The sequence below is a fragment of the Arvicola amphibius genome, chromosome 12, assembly GCF_903992535.2.
Source record: "Arvicola amphibius chromosome 12, mArvAmp1.2, whole genome shotgun sequence".
NCBI lineage: Eukaryota > Metazoa > Chordata > Mammalia > Rodentia > Cricetidae > Arvicola > Arvicola amphibius.
The window spans coordinates 5,336,033-5,353,057 of record NC_052058.2 but is presented as its reverse complement, the minus strand read 5'-3'; the positions used below and the strand labels follow the sequence as shown (position 1 = coordinate 5,353,057).

General features: G+C 50.8%; 1 protein-coding gene across 1 annotated transcript in view; it reads right to left on the bottom strand.

Moving 5' to 3' along the window:
- The window catches only part of Smyd2 (SET and MYND domain containing 2), a 42,255-nt gene extending 26,119 nt beyond the window's left edge, over positions 1–16,136 (bottom strand). The window contains exons 1-2 of the mRNA XM_038349905.1: positions 15,919–16,136; positions 2,160–2,223 (exon numbers count right to left, since the gene is read on the bottom strand). Coding sequence (XP_038205833.1) covers positions 2,160–2,223; positions 15,919–16,091 — 237 coding nt within the window. The 5' untranslated portion in view covers positions 16,092–16,136. The remainder of the gene's footprint in view (positions 1–2,159; positions 2,224–15,918) is intronic.
- Positions 16,137–17,025: the final 889 nt, after the last annotated feature.

The window sequence follows — 17,025 nt, the reverse complement described above, 5'->3', positions numbered from 1 at the left end:
CAGATTGGCAGACTGAGATGGTTTGGTGAGATATTGCCACCTTCTGAGACCTACGCAAATACACTTTTGTCAGTGTGCCCAAGGGCTGTGGAGGCACAGCAGTATGCCACACATTCTGAGATTCTCTTCTGCTGAACTGTGCTCAATGTCTCAGGAGCGTGACTCCCCTTATACAGACCGTTCAGCTGCTGTATACGACCAGAGCCCTGGCAATCTCAGACGGCAGCCATATTCCTAGGCTAGAAAGACGAGCCTCTTGCTTTAACCTCTACACAGCCAAGCTTCTGTCCCATCGGAATTACAGAAAATCTGCCTTGCCGGGGAGTCTAGTATCATTTATAAACGTCACACGCTTGCCCAGGGCATCACCATCCACAGGCCTCTCCTTCCTGCTCTTCACTGCAGGCACAGTGACCTCACTTGAGGAAAGTGTCACTCGGAGACGTCCTGTGACGGGCCAGGCTCCGAGAGCTTGTAAGTGGGAACCGCGGACCTTGCTCTTTCACCTGGACTGTAAACCACTGCCAAGGCTTTCTCCGAAAAGAACCTGGAAGGAACGAGCTACTTTCTCTAGACGTGTCTGTCTCACATGTAAACACACAGTCCCTTGACTATCTCCCAAACGCCACAGCAATCTAAGCACCCTGCTCACAAGAGGTCAGAGCATCTAGAGATAATGCTGGCCCCCCAAACTGGACCAAAGCTCACTTATATGTTTATTGTCACTCAGGCTGGGCACCTCAGGAAGCCTACTGAAGGAGACACAAGCGCATGGCCTACCGAGCCCACGCAGCGTCAGCGTCACTGGCTGCTCTACCTTGGCAAGCGGCTGCTGTCCTTAGTGTTCAGCTGTCACAGGGCTCAGCAGGGACGAACGCTGCTAAGTGTTCTCTAAGGACGTGATGAGGAAAAAAACCAAAACAGTCATGGTAAGTGGAGCTGCAGGGGTGCTTCGGGACAGGGAGGAGGAGATCACCTAAGCCACACATCCCCTCAACAGCACGAGTGTTTGCTAAGGTGGTAAGAGGTTCCTGAATAGAAAGAAAAGAAGGCTGCAAGGCTGGGGGATGTGCAGGGCAACCAAAAGGATGCACGAACTCCCAGTGCAGGGCCGTGGAGAAAGCTCTGGCCTCACTCATGTAAGAACGGGAGTTCCGAGCCCCAGACAAAAGCTGGGTCAGCATGGCTGCCGGTCTGTAATTTCAGCACTTGAGAGGTAGAGATGGGCAGGCTAGCCAGACTAGCTGAATCCATGAGCTCCAGGTTCAATAAACAGAAGTGAGAGCAATCAAGAAAGACACCTCCACCACATGCATTCACATGTGTACTTACACACATGCATACCTACACATGTGAGGATAAACATGCATATGTGTCACACACAAGCACACATTTTAAAAAAGACACAATTCCTCATATATCCCACGCCTGAGGGCCCAGGCAGGGTTGTGGAGTAAGAGCACACGTCCCCTGCGCTGACCTGGCAATGCTCTTCCACGGAGAACATTTCTATGCATGGGAAGTTTTCTGTAGGTTAGGGGACACCCTTCTCCATCCCTCGGAAAGACCCAGAGAGGTCTCACAACAGCCTCCTCATTCACCTCTCCAGTCCTACACTGCAGGAGCCAACCCAAGACTTATCCATCACTCGTCACCTCCCGGGTCCCCAATCCAGGCTGCTTTAAAGGCGCAAGGGCACGAGCTCTGATGCCGAGCTCTGTTGCGCAGCCGGGACCCTCTGCTCCGCCATGCTGGCATCTGAGCCCGGCTGCCATTAGGCTGGGTCCTAACAGCCCAAGCGTGAGGAGTCCTGCTGCTGTAGGAATCCTAAAATCAGAGACCCAGGACAACCAACGTGTAGGCCACGAAGGCAGCTTCCTACTTCTCAGTTCTCCACATCTCCCAAGATTAGCTGATGACGTCCTTGTGTGAACTGTTCACCCTTGGTGTGATCCCCAGCTAATCCGGCAGTCTCCTGGTGTCTTTCCCACCTCTTCCACGTCACATTCTGCCTGACACGGGGCTGGTCACTTCTGGGAGTGTGCATGCGCACACTCCGAATGAGTGGGGAGCTGTGGGGCAGGATGCTAATGACGAAGATGACACCCAAGTCCCAACCTCCGGAGAAGGGGCCTCCCTCCAGCTAAGCCCACACCTACCTGACATTCCGCATCGCAGTAAAATGCCTGCTTGCATCGTCCACATTTCGACAGTCCTTCTTTCCTGGAAAACAGAAAAGGGCATCGTAGCGGTGAGAGGAGAGACACAGAGCCACGTGGTCAGACAGACACAGACGCCATCTGTCCCAGTCAAGGCTCACCTTTCCCAAAAAGGTTCACACCATGATTGGCCCTGAGGAGCAGTAGTGAAGAGAACACACACCAACGCTCACCAAGGTGACCAAAGAGATCAAGGACACACACTGGCTCAGTGACCACAGCCTAGGCCTTAACCCCAGCATCGCCTGTACCACTGTAGTCAGCAGGCTGGGGATGCCAGACTCTTGCTGGTCCTGGTTTTCTGGTGTTTACTAAGCATCTTCAGAAATCAATGAACTCGCATTGTTACAGCCGAGAAGGGGTGATAGCAGTTACAGCCCAGGAAGGGGTGTGGGGGACACAGTGTGGAGCTGGCAGCACCTGGTGAGAAACACTTTGCTTAGACCACAGGGAACACAGGAGCAGGACACAAAGATGAGCCCAAAGCTATGTGCAAAAAGTAATGCATGCAGCAAACTGGGATCCGTTCTTTCTGTGGTTTCACGGCACACGGCTGGCTGGTATGCACATGCACCTTGTACAGGTATACACAGTCCTGCTGTCTCTTCTATATTCTGTCCACGTGGCCTGTTCATTGCATGTGATTTTCCTGTTTCTCTCAAAGGACAGGAAAGTGCTTCTCTTAATTTCTAGGAGCTACTGTGTGTGTACACATGCACATATGTGTGTGTATCTATATGTGAGGAGCTATTCTGTGTGTCTATGTGTAGCTATGTATGAGGCGTAACTGTGCATGCATGTGTGGGTACATGTATGTGCGTGTATCCATGTGAGGGGATACTGTGTGTATGTGTACATGCATGTACATGCCTATGAGTAAGGAGTTACTCTGTGTGTGCGTGTGTGTGTGTGTATCTACATGTGAGGAGTTACTCTGTGTGTGTGTGTGTGTGTGTGTGTGTGTATAGCCAAAGGTCATTCAGAAATGGTGAAGCTACTGAGTTAAGCCACATACTATAAAATCCTAACTCTGGGGGCTAGAGAGAAGGCTCCATGGTTAAGAATATGAACTGCTCTTGCAGAGGACCCAGGTCTGATTCTCAAAACACATTCTTGAGACAGCTCACAACTACCTGCAACACTAATTCCAAGGATTTGATGTTCTCTTCTGGCCTCCCTGGGCACCTGCATACATGTGATACACATAAACTCACACAGTCACACATATACACACACTAATAAAAAATAAATGCTTTTGTACTAAATCTTAATTATCTTAAGAAGTGATTATATCAGATAATGATATGGAATTCCCCTCTGTATGCTGTGAATATGTTTTATTACCATTGATTAATAAAGAAGCTGCTTTGGCCTTTTGCAGGGCAGAATAGAGCAAGGTAGGAATTCTAAGCAGAGATAGAGGAGAAAAGAAGGTAGAGTCAGAGAGACTCCAAGTAGCTGCCAAAGGAGACAAATCCCTTGGTACCTTACTGGTAAACCACGAGCCTTGAGGTAAAATATAAAATAATAGGAATGGGATAATTTAAGGTGTAAGAGTTACTCAGTAAGAAGCCTGAGCTAATAAGGCAAACAGTGTTGTAATTAATATAGTTTCTATGTAATTATTTCAGGTCTGGGTGGCCAGGAAATGAATGAGCAGCCTCTGCCTACAAAATAAGACAGAACAAAAATTGTATAAACTACTGCCAAACTGTCATCAGGAAGAGGCTGACACCAAGGGTATTCCTGCTGCTGAGGGGGTGGGTATCTACAGTTGCAGTGTCTGCCACCACTCCTGCTGGAGTCACTGCTGCAGTGACTGTCACCACTCCTGCTGGGGTTACTGCTGCAGTGTCTGTCATCCCTCCTGCTGGGGTCCATTCCTGCAGTGACTGTCATCCCTCCTGCTGGGGTCACTGCTGCAGTGTCTGTCATCCCTCCTGCTGGGGTCACTGCTGCAGTGTCTGTCATCCCTCCTCCAATCATCTCCCACACCAGAAGAGCTGGCACCAGCAGAGAGGCTTACAGTTCCTCAGAGAGATTGCTCATCTTAACACTGAAACATCTGCCTGCGTCTCGCTGGTCCAGACACCATATTCCCCCTGATGGAGAAAATGACCCAGGAACATCTCAGAGACCTAAGCTTGACTACTACAGTGTGCAAGGCCATGCCTGACTCCAGGGACCGACTGGAAGTCTCGCAGGAGGAAAACATGTCTGGACGCTGAGATCAACACAAACACAACAAGTTCACAAACTTCAGTGCTTCAGAAAGGAACTCACTGATTTTGTGGAGTGAATTCTCCGGCTTGAACCACCCAGGTGCCCCTCTGAACGCCCCAGACCCGGACTCCACGTTTGGTGACATAGAAGAGTGGACAAGCCTTGCCCTAGGTCGATTCTCTGCTGCTGGGATTTGTGAGAACGTAGCGTTTGTCTGGCCAGGGCAGGAACTCAAGGTCAAGGACTAGAGGAAGGATCTGCAGCAGAGACTGCAGAGGACACTGCCTACGCCTCCCTTTCGTGCGGTACTCCAGGACCACCAGCCCGGGGATGACACTGCCCGGCGGGCCGCATCCTCCATCGGTGAAGGAAATGTCCCTGCAGACGATGGAGGCAGTCCCTATACTGAGATTCCCTTTCCTCAGGCATGTCTAGGTTGGTGCCCAGTTGACAAAAACAAACTTTGATACACATGGAAGAAAAAGGAGTCATGGTTGAGCCTGAACCCCAAACTGAGTTAGAACCCACACCATGGCGGCAGGTGCGTGTGCATGGGAGAAAAAGACAGACCAGAGGTGAGCCTGTGAGGGCCTGAGGATGACTGACAGGAGCCTTCGCAGGGACTCTCTTCTCCACAGGAACAGGCAAACATTGAAATAAGCCTCATCTGAAGAGCACACGGAGCTAAAACTTGACTTACAAAGCAACCTGTTCCAAAAACCCAGAGGGGCAGGGGAAGATGTGCCAAACGAAAAACAGAAAGTCTGAATGTCCTCAATAAAGGAGACCAGCTCCATGATCCAGTCATTAATTACCTCTCAAGGCCCTCAGCCCTGGCCCTGACTGCAGGGGACGCACCAGTTCTGTGACTGGTCTATGCTGGGGTGACTTTTATAAATACTTTCCTAGGGGAGGCAAACACATGCCACAGTGTACATGTGGAGGTCAAAGGACAACTCACAGGCGCTGGCTCTCCTTCCACTGTGCAGGTCCCAAAGAGCGAACTCAGGTCATGAGATCTGGCAGTAAGTCTTTACCTGCTGAGCTACCCCCATCTCCTTTTTTAAAGCTAGGCTCTCACAGACTCAGCTGGCCTCCAACTGGCAAGGAACTGAGGAATGACCTTGAACTTCTGACCCTGCAACCTCTACCTCTCAAATACTGGGATTACTAATTCAGCCCCGTTTATCCAGCACTGGAGACTGAACCCATGGCTTCAGGTACAGCAGGCTCATTCTTCACCTACAGCTCCAGCCTGTGTTCACACAGCCGACTGAGGGGCTCACTGGCTCAGAGTCTGCAGGAACCGCGCTGACAAGAACTGTGACACGTGCAGCTTTTCTTAGGAATAAACAGCACCCACGGCGGAACAGAGATCAGGGCGTTTAGCTGTCTTGTTGACGAACATTGGCCCTGGGTTTCCCAACTACAACAGAAAGAACTCTAGAAGCTGGTGAAGCTTCCAGAAAGAAAACCTGAGACTTCTTCCCCTGCTCTGCTTCTCTAGGGCATGTGGGATGAGTCCAAGATGCTCTCTCCCCACTCAGCTGCACTCCCTTGTCTTCTCTCGGGGCCTGGCAGTCTGTGGGAGATGATAACCAGTTAATACTTCATGAATTTGGTTTCTGCCACTATAACACATTCATATATAGTTTGCACCTCAAAGGTTCGCTATGAAAATTAAACGTGCAAAGTTTTTAGTACCCTGTTTAGAACATGCTAAATATCCAATAAATGCTGAGTATTATGATGGCCCCTTTATTAGCCTGGTGTGTGCTTTTATGTATTTTTTACAGTAATATCTACTACAGAAATACGTTCAGCACACCCACTCGGACTCACAGCTACAGGACCGATGTTTTTGAAGCCTTTGTTTTACGGGGAAGCAGATAACTCGCTGTGAACAGGAAGGTCCTTTGAACTTAAGAAATGACTGTTCACATAGGGAAAACGAAATGTCATAGGAAATGCAAGTATTTGATTACGAGCGATGGGAACAGAGCGCTGAAGACTCTCCTGTCGTTTTCTACGGGAGGAGACACACAGTGGTTTTCTCCTGCTTCTAAAAGTTGAGAGCCACGGAGATCAACAAGTTAGGCATGTAATTAATGAGCCCGGCTAGTTAGCCGGCGGCCGCAGGTGCTGTTGGTCCACATGAAAAGGATCCGATTCCAGCCACTCTTGACTTTCTGTGCTGAACGGATGCTTACCGGGTTTGACCGTGAAAGGGATTGACAGTGGCGTACAGGGGGCTTGCAATAACAATTACTTTTAACTAACGGTGACAAGTCTGCTCCGCCTAACCGAGGCGGCCCCGGACAAATGAAAAAGAGAAAAGGCAAAAAGCCCAGCAGTGAGGCCCAACTTCACCAGAGGCTGAAATAAGACAATCAGAACCAAAGTTAGCTTCCCTCTCGGCGAGGGTGCTCACACTAGCAAGGCCTGTGGTCCCATTGGTGAGGAACAAAGATGGGAGGACGGTGGTACTGCCCTATCATAACCCTGGTCAGGGGACCAGGACAGCACTCAGGCTGCAGGGTTTTGTGCCACAGTGAAAGATATTCTCCACATCACATATTAACGCGAGGCACCGGTGAATCAGGACCCACGCGCAGTGGGGGGCTTCTTCCCAGAGAGGATAAGCCTTCCCCCTCGGCTCCAGCTTTGTTCTGAGGCTTGTTAAAAGTCTGACCACTCCGCTGGGGGAGCCAGAAAAAAATTTAGGGCACAAGGCAGCAACTATTATCCTAAGTTTTCCAAACTGCTGGAATGGAAGCGTGCTGTGCCGGGTGGAAGGCAGGCTGCCCCGGGAGCCTGAAGAGTTCCTTGGGCTTTCAGGGACCTCAACTCGGGCCAAATCAGGGCTCACAGCTTCCATGCTGAGAATTTGAGGATTATCCAGTTCACGATGTAGAATTGGAGATTTCATTAAAGTTATTTAGATCTGGGCTTAAGCATGAGGAATAAGAGAAAGGTGTTCAGAAAAGAGTGAAGCAGACACAGCTCAGAGTAGGAGTAGAAACATCTTAAAGAAGTGTGCAGAAGGCAGGATGTCCCTAAATGTGGGTACGGGTGTCTCGTACAGAGGGCAGGATGTCCCCAAGTGTGGGTACAGGTGTCTTGTGCAGAAGGCAGGATGTCCCTAAATGTGGGTACGGGTGTCTCGTACAGAGGGCAGGATGTCCCCAAGTGTGGGTACAGGTGTCTTGTGCAGAAGGCAGGATATCCCCAAATGTGGGTACGGGTGTCTCGTGCAGAAGGCAGGATGTCCCTAAGTGTGGGTACGGTGTCTCGTGCAGAGGGCAGGATGTCCCCAAGTGTGGGTACGGTGTCTCGTGCAGAGGGCAGGATGTCCCCAAGTGTGGGTACAGGTGCCTCATGCAGAAGGCAGAAGTGTGGGTACGGTGTCTCGTGCAGAGGGCAGGATGTCCCCAAGTGTGGGTACGGGTGCCTCGTGCAGAAGGCAGGATGTCCCCAAGTGTGGGTACGGTGTCTCGTGCAGAGGGCAGGATGTCCCCAAGTGTGGGTACGGGGTGTCTCGAGGGAGAATGAGCTGCCAGCTGTCTTAGCCTTTGCCACACGCAGCATGCTGGGCCCTCAAGTTACATCCCCAAAGGCTGCTAAGACCCCATCTCTCTCCTTTTACTCATTTTATAATGAGATAAACAACACATTCTGGGGATACCTTGGGTGGAAGTATAGTCTGATATTATGAGAAGGTGAAACTAACAGGACTCTAGGGTTGCACAAGGGATCCTTTCTCTGTAAATGGGTTTCTCCTGGGAGGCCCAGAAAATTGCAGGTTTGCCGCTGAGAAGGTAGAGAGGCCTTCTGCGATCTTCTGGCTGGAAAGGGCCCACTCCCACGAGCTGTCCTCTGACTCACAATCTCTGTCTCTCTACAAATTAAAAAAAAAATCCTCTAGAAAGAACTGTATTGTCTTTTATATCCTTTGAGGTGAGGGTTTGTGGGGGCCAGCCATGATAATCTAAGTCTGGGCAGGTCACCCAAAGGAAGTTTTTTACTTCTAACCATTTTCACCTGGGACTCTGGCCATAGATGAATTAAATAAGAGGCCCAAGACTCAGTAGTTTACCCTGAAACAATACCTGGTAGCAGGAAAACACCACAAGCTGAGATTACCCAACCCCCACCCAAAAGCAGACCATTCAAAGGAAATACCTGACATTCCAACCGCTGTAGATAGGACCACCTGCCAGTACACCTCACCAGGACACCCCTAGACAAATGTCAGCCAATCAGGGAGGGGTCCTGAACCTCAGAGACCACTCACCCCCACCTTTACTCCTATAAAAACCTAATTCTAATTGAGCTTGAGGTTCTCTGGTTATTCCAATACGTTGGACATGAGGAGAGACCAAGTTTGCAAACTTGATTAAAATAAAGGCTCTTTGCTTTTACATATGGGACTCGGTCTCCTTTGTTGGCTTTTGTGGGAACCCGTGGATTTGGGCATAACAGGTTGTGCTGTGTGTTGACACCATAACATATATTACTGGAATACAAGGGATCTGGGGTTCTTTCCCACCTTTTCTAGGGATGTAAAACCCAGCAAATGCTTTGGAGACATAAATCTTTAATAGATGGTTAAAAAAAAAAAAAGAGTTTACACTCTCCAGAACGCAGAAGCTCATAACTGAAGTCCCTGACCTCTGAGGCTGGAAGGACATTTGAGGTTGTCACTGCAAGAAGCAGCAGCAGCCACGCACTGCAGATTGGTGAAGTGACAGGCAAGGCTGTCCAGGCTCGCAGGAAGGATGTCCTACAGGAATGTCACCACAAGAGCTATCAGCAGAATAGGAGCCAGTGCCCACATCTGTGAAAGTTTCTTTACATCCACAAGTGCTTCAGGTGTTGTGTGCATGTGTGCATGCGTGTGTACTTGCACGCGCACAAGCGTGAGGGTGTCCAAAGAGGCCAGAAGGCGTCAGGTCCCTGGAGCTGGAGTCACAGGCAGTTGTGAGCTACCTAACATGGGTGCTGGGATCTGAACTTGAGTCTTCTGTTAGAGCCAAAAGCACTCTTAACCATTGAGGCATCCCTTCAGCTCCAGAACATTCCATATTTGATACAGATTTTTAACAACTTCCGCCAAGTGCTAGGGTATAAAATCCTTTTCACTTGTACCCTGGCAGGCACCCTGGGACTGGCTTGCATGCCTTGGTGCGAGATGTAGTTCTGAGAGCATCCTTCCCTCTCCTTGACAGCTACTCCTGCCCTCTGGGTACCAATGAAGGGAATCAGAACCTACTAGCTAACACTCAAGAGCCCTTGTTATTATGGTAAGCCCTCAATTTGGTCTGGAGATACTGTGAACTTGCCCCCAGATAAGCCCTTAGGATTTTCAGATGCACTCTGCCACAGAAATGCTCACTCAGCATGCTTGAGCAGCAAACACAAGCTGTCCTTCGCCCCGGAGAGTCACCGGGTTTCTGCTCATACACTGGCCCGAGGACTGGAGCACTATTTTTAAATTTCTGATTGAAGATTCGAGGAGACACAGCTGTATCCTCAGCACAAGTGTGCCTTGAAACGTTCCTAGAACCTTCAAGCCTCTCCCCCCCACCCCGTATTATTTTCCTGCAAAAATGCATATTCCATATTCCGGTCCTTCAGAGCAGTCTCCAAGAGATGGGTTTTTTCTGTTCTATTGTGTCCCAGTGAACGCCTTTGCAATTGAATAGGCGGCCTCTGAGGGTAGCAGGCAGGGAGCCAGCAGAAGTGACCCAAAGTGAGGTGTGGGGCTTTGTGACAGCTCAGAGACTAATGAGGCCAAGGTCGGGGGTTCAATCCTGAAAAGGCAGGTACTTCAGTCAATTCCCCTGCCTGAGAACTGCACCCCTAAACTAGTGCGGCGGGTTTTCTCAGAATCCACAGATGTGAGGGCTGCAGATGTGGGTGGGAAAGGAACCTGTGTGAAGCTTCCCAAGACAAGCATGTGTGAGGGAACAGGTGGCCTCCCACCAGCCCCAGACCTCAGGCCTGGACGGGCTCCCCCAGGAAAGTGACGGCAGAATTCAGCCAGGCACAAGCTGGGTGCCCTGTTCCAGGTCTGGTTAGCTCAGGGGACGATCAGGACACATAAAACCAGTTCAAAGAGCTGGCCAGAGCCAGAGGGGGCTGGCTCTACAAAGAAGGGAATGGGCTTTTAAAAACCTAGAGCGGCCTTGTGCCAGAGATGAAAGAGACCTAAACCAGGGGCTGTGGTCACCTCCATGCAGAATCCATCCTAGGTGCTTGGAGAGGCAGGAAGAAAGTCGGTCCAAAAGAGTGATTATTTTTTCTTTTAATAGTAACAGGAAGGATGATTAGCCCCAGCACAAAGGAGAGTCTAAAACGCTGAAACACAGTAGACACTTTCTTGGGCATTTGCCCCCTACTTTGAGCCCTAAAACAGAGTTAGTTCTCACCAATCCTGAGTTTTTCTGAAGGCCAGATTTAAGCTGCAGCCCTGAGTCTGGGTCTTTACAGTTGGACTGCAGACTTTTTAAAAAGCTCATTTTAAAAGAATGTTCGACAGGAAATGGGCAACCTATCTCTCCTACAAATGCCACCCAGGAACTTCATGGCTCTAAAGTCACACAAGAAATCCCATCTCCAAGCCTCACCCATGCAACCTGGACAGAGAGAGGTTAGGAAATCAACCAAAAGGGAAGCAGGTTATTCACAAATCCTGCCAGACTGCATGGGTGTGAAGGCAGAGACGGAGGTGACCCATGTGGCTTCCCGTATAGCATCGCATGCAGTAATGCCCACACGGAGGCGTGTATGTGGCTCTTGGTCAGAATTTAAGCATCCTCATCGGCGTGAGACACAGAGGTAAGACAGCCGAGCCAACTGATTCTAAGGTGTTTCAGAACTGCAGTAAGTGTGGTAGCTCAGGCCTGCAATCCCAGTTGCTCAGGAGGCAGGACTGAAAGTCTGAGGGGTAGATTACAGACTGAGTTCAGAGCCAGCCTGGGCAACTTAGTAAAAATGTTTTTGTAAAAAATTAGGGCTGCACATCAGAACACCAGCTTTTGACACAGCAGAGGCAGGCAGATCTCTGCGAGTTTCCAGGACAGCAAGGCTACATAGAGAGGCCTGTCTCAGACGAAGGAAAACACAGGAAGTTAGGAAAAGGACTGGGGACACAGCTCAATGGCCTGCTTACCTGGCACCTGGGGCAGACACCTATGAAATACAGTAGATATTTTCTTGGGCATTTCCCCCTATTTTGCGTTCTAGGTGGTTACCTAGCAAGGGAAGAGTGAAGGAGAACAGAAAGATCCAGCTTCAGAGCTGGCGCAAGCACATGCTTGTGCACATGTGTACACACGCACACAGAATCACACACACACACACATACACACACACACAGCCCACCATCTAAAGAAGAATAAGGCTCTGACTCTAACAGCAATTTCTAGAAGAATCACGGTGGAGGGAGGAAATGGGAGTCCTGATGGCCTGATTAGGTGGAAGATTCTGTTTTCTCTCATTCCTCTTAAATACTGGCTCAACCTCGTGCTAAAAGAATAAGGTGTCTGAGCACTCTGGAGCTGTAAGCTACTTTCTGAAGGAGCCCTGCCTATGTGGGTGTTCGGAGGAAACAGTGAAAACTGGCCCCAGAGACCACGATCACTCCGTAGTACTCAGGAGAAAAACAGCGAACAGAGCCGGGCGGTGGTGGCGCACGCCTTTAATCCCAGCACTCGGGAGGCAGAGGCAGGCGGATCTCTGTGAGTTCGAGACCAGCCTGGTCTACAAGAGCTAGTTCCAGGACAGGCTCCAAAAAAAAAAAAGCTGCAGAGAAACCCTGTCTCGAAAAAACCAAAAAAAAAAACAAAAAAAAAAAAACAGCGAACAGAGTTCGTACCACATCCCAGGGTCCCTCTAACCTTGCAAAGCGCGTCCCTTGCGTTATCTTATAGTGTAATGCATGACAGTTATCTTATACACAAATCAAGAGACTCAGAAACCTTGAGTGGCCGAGCTCCTCGCACAACAAAACCAGGTCTGCCGGGCAGTGGGGACCTGACTGTCACTCTCCCCTTCCACTAGCTCAGCAGGATGGGTAAAGGCTAAGTTTACAGGCAGAGGAACCCGGTGGCTCAGAGGATGAGCACCTCCTGCCCACAGACAGCAGCCAGGGAAGAGAGGCAGCCAAAATCCAAACCCATTCTCTCTAGAGCCAAGTCCCTGCTTCGCTAGCTCTGAAAACAAGGGCAGTGGTAAGCGAGAACTCCTCACCTGATAAACAGATGGACAACTCCGGACCCCACCCCGTGCTGGGGCTCCGCACACACATCCAAGCCCTGAGCAGTGTCCTCACGGGGCTGAATTCTCAGCCTTCTTCCTGCTAGCCTTGAGCTTGCTTGTAACTGACCTCCTTCTGCCTCGGTCTCCCAAGCAGCTGGGATCCCAGGCCCGGGTCACGCGCCATCTGTCTGTATTCCTGAGTGTCACTTTTAGAGGACATCTTTTGCCAGCGTGCCTTCCTCTGACTACTTATTCAATAAACACGGACTTCACAGACGAGGCCAGATCCTTATTAGTGCATACGCAAAATTTCCCATCTAGAAACCGTGACGACTTTAGACCGTCTAAAGTCTCACTTCCTCATGTTCTCAGAGAATGTTTTGCATAGCCGGTGTCAGAACAGCATGGAGCACCATACCATCCTCCAATGCCGCAGTTCGAGGCAGGATCTACTTCAGGAAACTTTAAGAAACAGCATCAGGATTGCACAGTCTGTAATAAAATTAAATCTACTAAAGCCTGTTATGCCAGGTGAGGCAACAGCAGAAGCAAAATGGACAACTGTCAGGAAATAAACCTGGGGACAGAAGGGCAAAAGTCTAGCTACTCGGGACAGGACATTTTCATCAGTGTGAGTCCGGTGAGTATGCGCAACTAACTCTACAGCAAGGGCCAAGAGGGCCTTCGGGCTCTCCCACACACTCAGAACAGACATCATCCTTGTCACGTGGTGTCCCAGGAATAAGAGAACAAAGATCAAGAGAGAGAGAGACCTCTGTCCCCAGAGGCCGAATGAATATTCTAGTATATCCTAGTATATATAGGTAGTCAACACCTGGCTGAAGCTGTGCCTTTCCTTCTGAAGCCAATTAAATCAAGAGTCAGAAGAAGGTACATACATGTGCGTATGCGTGTCTCCTTTAAGAGCCTGGCGGAAAGTTAACTAGTGACCAAAGCACGTACACAAACATAAAGGTGTGTGCATGCATGTGTGTGTGCGTGTATGTGTGCATGTGTGCGTGCATGCATGTGTGTAAGAGGGATGGCTTTTGCCTGGAAATTTTTATGTTTTTATGAGTTGCCTCCCAGAGGCTGAGGCAAGATCTGCTTCTTCCCAATGTCACCTACCAAGCTGAGAAAACCGTGATACTAATTTAAAACTCTCAGGGGGGAAAAAAATCCCGCCCTACCGCACTAAGAATCCAGTTTTGTAGAGAGCAAAAAGAAAAACAAATATGATTATTTCTTGGTCATGCTCACTCCTGAAGAAATGATGCTTTTCCTGCAAGTGAGCTCAATTCTACGGTCGAAGTGGCTCACTGAACTGCAGCAATGATCCCAATACACTTCAGCACAAGGACGTGGGTGGGGGGGCGGCGTGGGGGGAGTGGCTCTCCTCTGAGTGTGGCACATGGACCTCCATGCTCCCCCATTGGGGACTGCTCCTACTCCTGAGACTCCACAGAGGCGTGTATGGGACTAATAATATAAACAGGTTAGGCCTCAGTCATATACCTACAGGAGACCAAATTATGTACTCTAGAAGAACTATCGGGCAAAACTAATCCGATTTAATAGCAATCATCGGATGAGTAACAGAGATTTCTCTAGATGCAAGGGTCTCCTGAGTTTTATCTCTTGCGTAAAATTGTAGTTGATTTCCAAGGACTCTGGCTGCTGACAGAAATTTACATAAGCCAAACAGAAGAGGTTGTGGAAGGGGGTGTCTGCATGGGGGCACCCGGGGGAGGGAACTGAGGCAGCAACTAGTGACATTAACAAATATCAATCAGAAAAAATAAAGCAGAGAGAGCGCAAACTTTTCCACGAACGGCAGGACTCGGGATGTACTCTCAGAGGCGGGTGTGCCTGTGTGCACAATCAGGACACTCCCAGCAGAGGAGAAGCAGTCTCAGCTGTCAGTGCAGGTACTTCATTTCGGGAGAGAACTGTCAGGCACCATGAGTCCCTACTATGCACTCGGCAAGGCCCACACCATCTCACTGCGCACCAGTGTGGCTTCCAGCGAGCACCAGGACCCCTGAAGGAGGCCCCTTCTGCGCAGGGTGACCCGCTCTGCTCCCGTACTGCAGACACCCACACTGCAGCAGACTCCCAGCCACAGCGAGGCTCAGAAGATCAAGGGACCAGTCGCAGCAGCCGTTTTAACTTTGGGAAAACCCAATGCTCACTTCACTCAAACGAAGCAAAGTGGTGCCATGACCCTTTAGCTCTTGGCTCACCAATTCAAAGAGGCACATCACATACAGCCCTTCCGCTGCCCACGGCACGGTTCTGCGTCTAGTTCCTTTCCAGGTCCCCCCGAGCGGAAGACAGTTCTGGCAGGGAGTCCGGGCCGATATTACTCTAATATTCTGCCTCTGCCCATTCTTTTGTTGTCATACTGTAGAATGAGGCACACGGGTCTGGAAGGCTGAAGGCTGCGTTGAGAGCTGGACTCAGACCAGCCCTCAAGTGGTCCCAGCAGAACCTCAGGTTAGCTTAACCTAACCCAGCATCTCCATTTCAAAGATGAAGAAAGACATTGACCTTCAAAGCAAGTAAGGCAGGGTCCCTTCCTCAGGCTTCCCTGGAGTGTCGGGGACAGGCTGAACTCCAAAGCCAGACCTCCTACCTCAGCAAAATCAGGAAGCACGGGAAGTGTGTGGAAGTGGCAGCCCTGTACCAGGGCAGGTTTCAGCCCCTAATTAGTGCCTGGTGTATACACAGCCACCTTTCTTCTCCGGGCTTTAGTTTCCCAACTGTAAAATGATCTCTTCTCTTCAAGACAAAGTGTGTTTTGTAAAATGAAGGGACAGAGCGGGATGGGGGATCCCCACGCACCTTTCTGCATCAAAGCCACCTCAAGGCATAGCATATATGGCTACAGCTTCTACACACACAGGTCATATATGATGAACTAAATCAAACATCCTCCCAGTAACCGTGTTCCCTTCACCCCTACCCAAGGAGCGCAGTCTTCCCTCCCACAGAGTGACAGACCGGACCGGAAGGGTCCCTGGCTGATTGAGTCATCACTCCTCGGGGGTGGGGGAACCGCCCATCTCGGGAAGGCCTGGCCCAGACAGGAAGCCTGAGTCAAAGCAGACACGCGTGGGGCGGGGGGCAGGCCGTGGCTGTGCGGAGCGCGGCGCACGTGGCCCCGCGTGGCCCCTCCCTCCCGCACGGTCCCCGCACGGTCGCCGCGGCGTACCTGGCGAAGCAGCACTCGCAGTGGTGGCCCCGCTCGCCCACGGTGAGCACGCAGGCGTAGGCCGGGCAGGAGAAGAGGAGGTCGCCCACGTGGAAGGGTCGCAGCGCGCGGAGCCCCCGACCCTTGCCCGCGCTGCAGAAGCGCTCCAGGCCGCCGCGGGCCTCGGCGCGCATGCTGGCGGCGCTGCGGCTGCGCGCTGCGGGGCACGCGCGTCACCGAGGGAGGGAGGGAGGGAGTGAGGGCGGCTCTGCGGCCACCGCCGGCCTTCAAGGAACTTGGGCGCTCGGCTCGCACGGGGCGGGTGCTGAGCCCTGGCCGCGCCCCGGAGCCGCAGGCGGGAGGGAGGGCTGGGCGTGGGTGCGCAGGGCGCGCGCCGGCGGGAATCCGCGTGCACCCACCAGGCTGAACCTAGGCGACTGCTCGGTGGGGAAGACACGAGTCTGTCGCCGTTCAGGCCACCACCCGCTGTGCCAGCCGCCTGTGTTCGCCGCTTTAAGATCCAGGCTGCTTCAGCAGGGGTGGTTAACTGTGGTTTGCAGTTGTTGACCAGTACGTGCAGAAAGCACAGATCTCACTTCCCAGAGGACTAGAGCGAGTTCATTCTGGAGCCAGTATTAGGGACTGTGTCCAGGTTTGGGTTACCCCAAATTCCGGTTTCCAAGGTTGTAACAGTTTGCTAAAATGTCCATAATAACACAACAAGGAAAATCATAAATCAAGACCAAAATTACATCCGTGGAACCATTAGGTAGGCTGGCTACAGAAGAGAGGCAACCTCACTCACTGAAGGCCTCGGAAGCAGCCTGACTGAATTCTTAGCCTTTGGGTTGGTGTGAGCCAGTGAGCTGATAACTGTTATAAAGGTTTTACCTGTTACAAAGATGTTAGGTTAGACACGGGGTAGTCAAGGGGTGGCTTTCAAAGGCATTGAAGAGAGCCCAGGTAAAACTGTCATTAAGCTCCAGCCCTGGGACATTCCAGCCTGCCCACAACAGGTTAATCAACTTTGCAGAGATGCAGTGCGAGCTCACAGGGTATATCATATAATCGGGAATGTGTGGCGCCTGAATAAAATTCCTTTAATGATAGAATGAATAAACCTTTCTC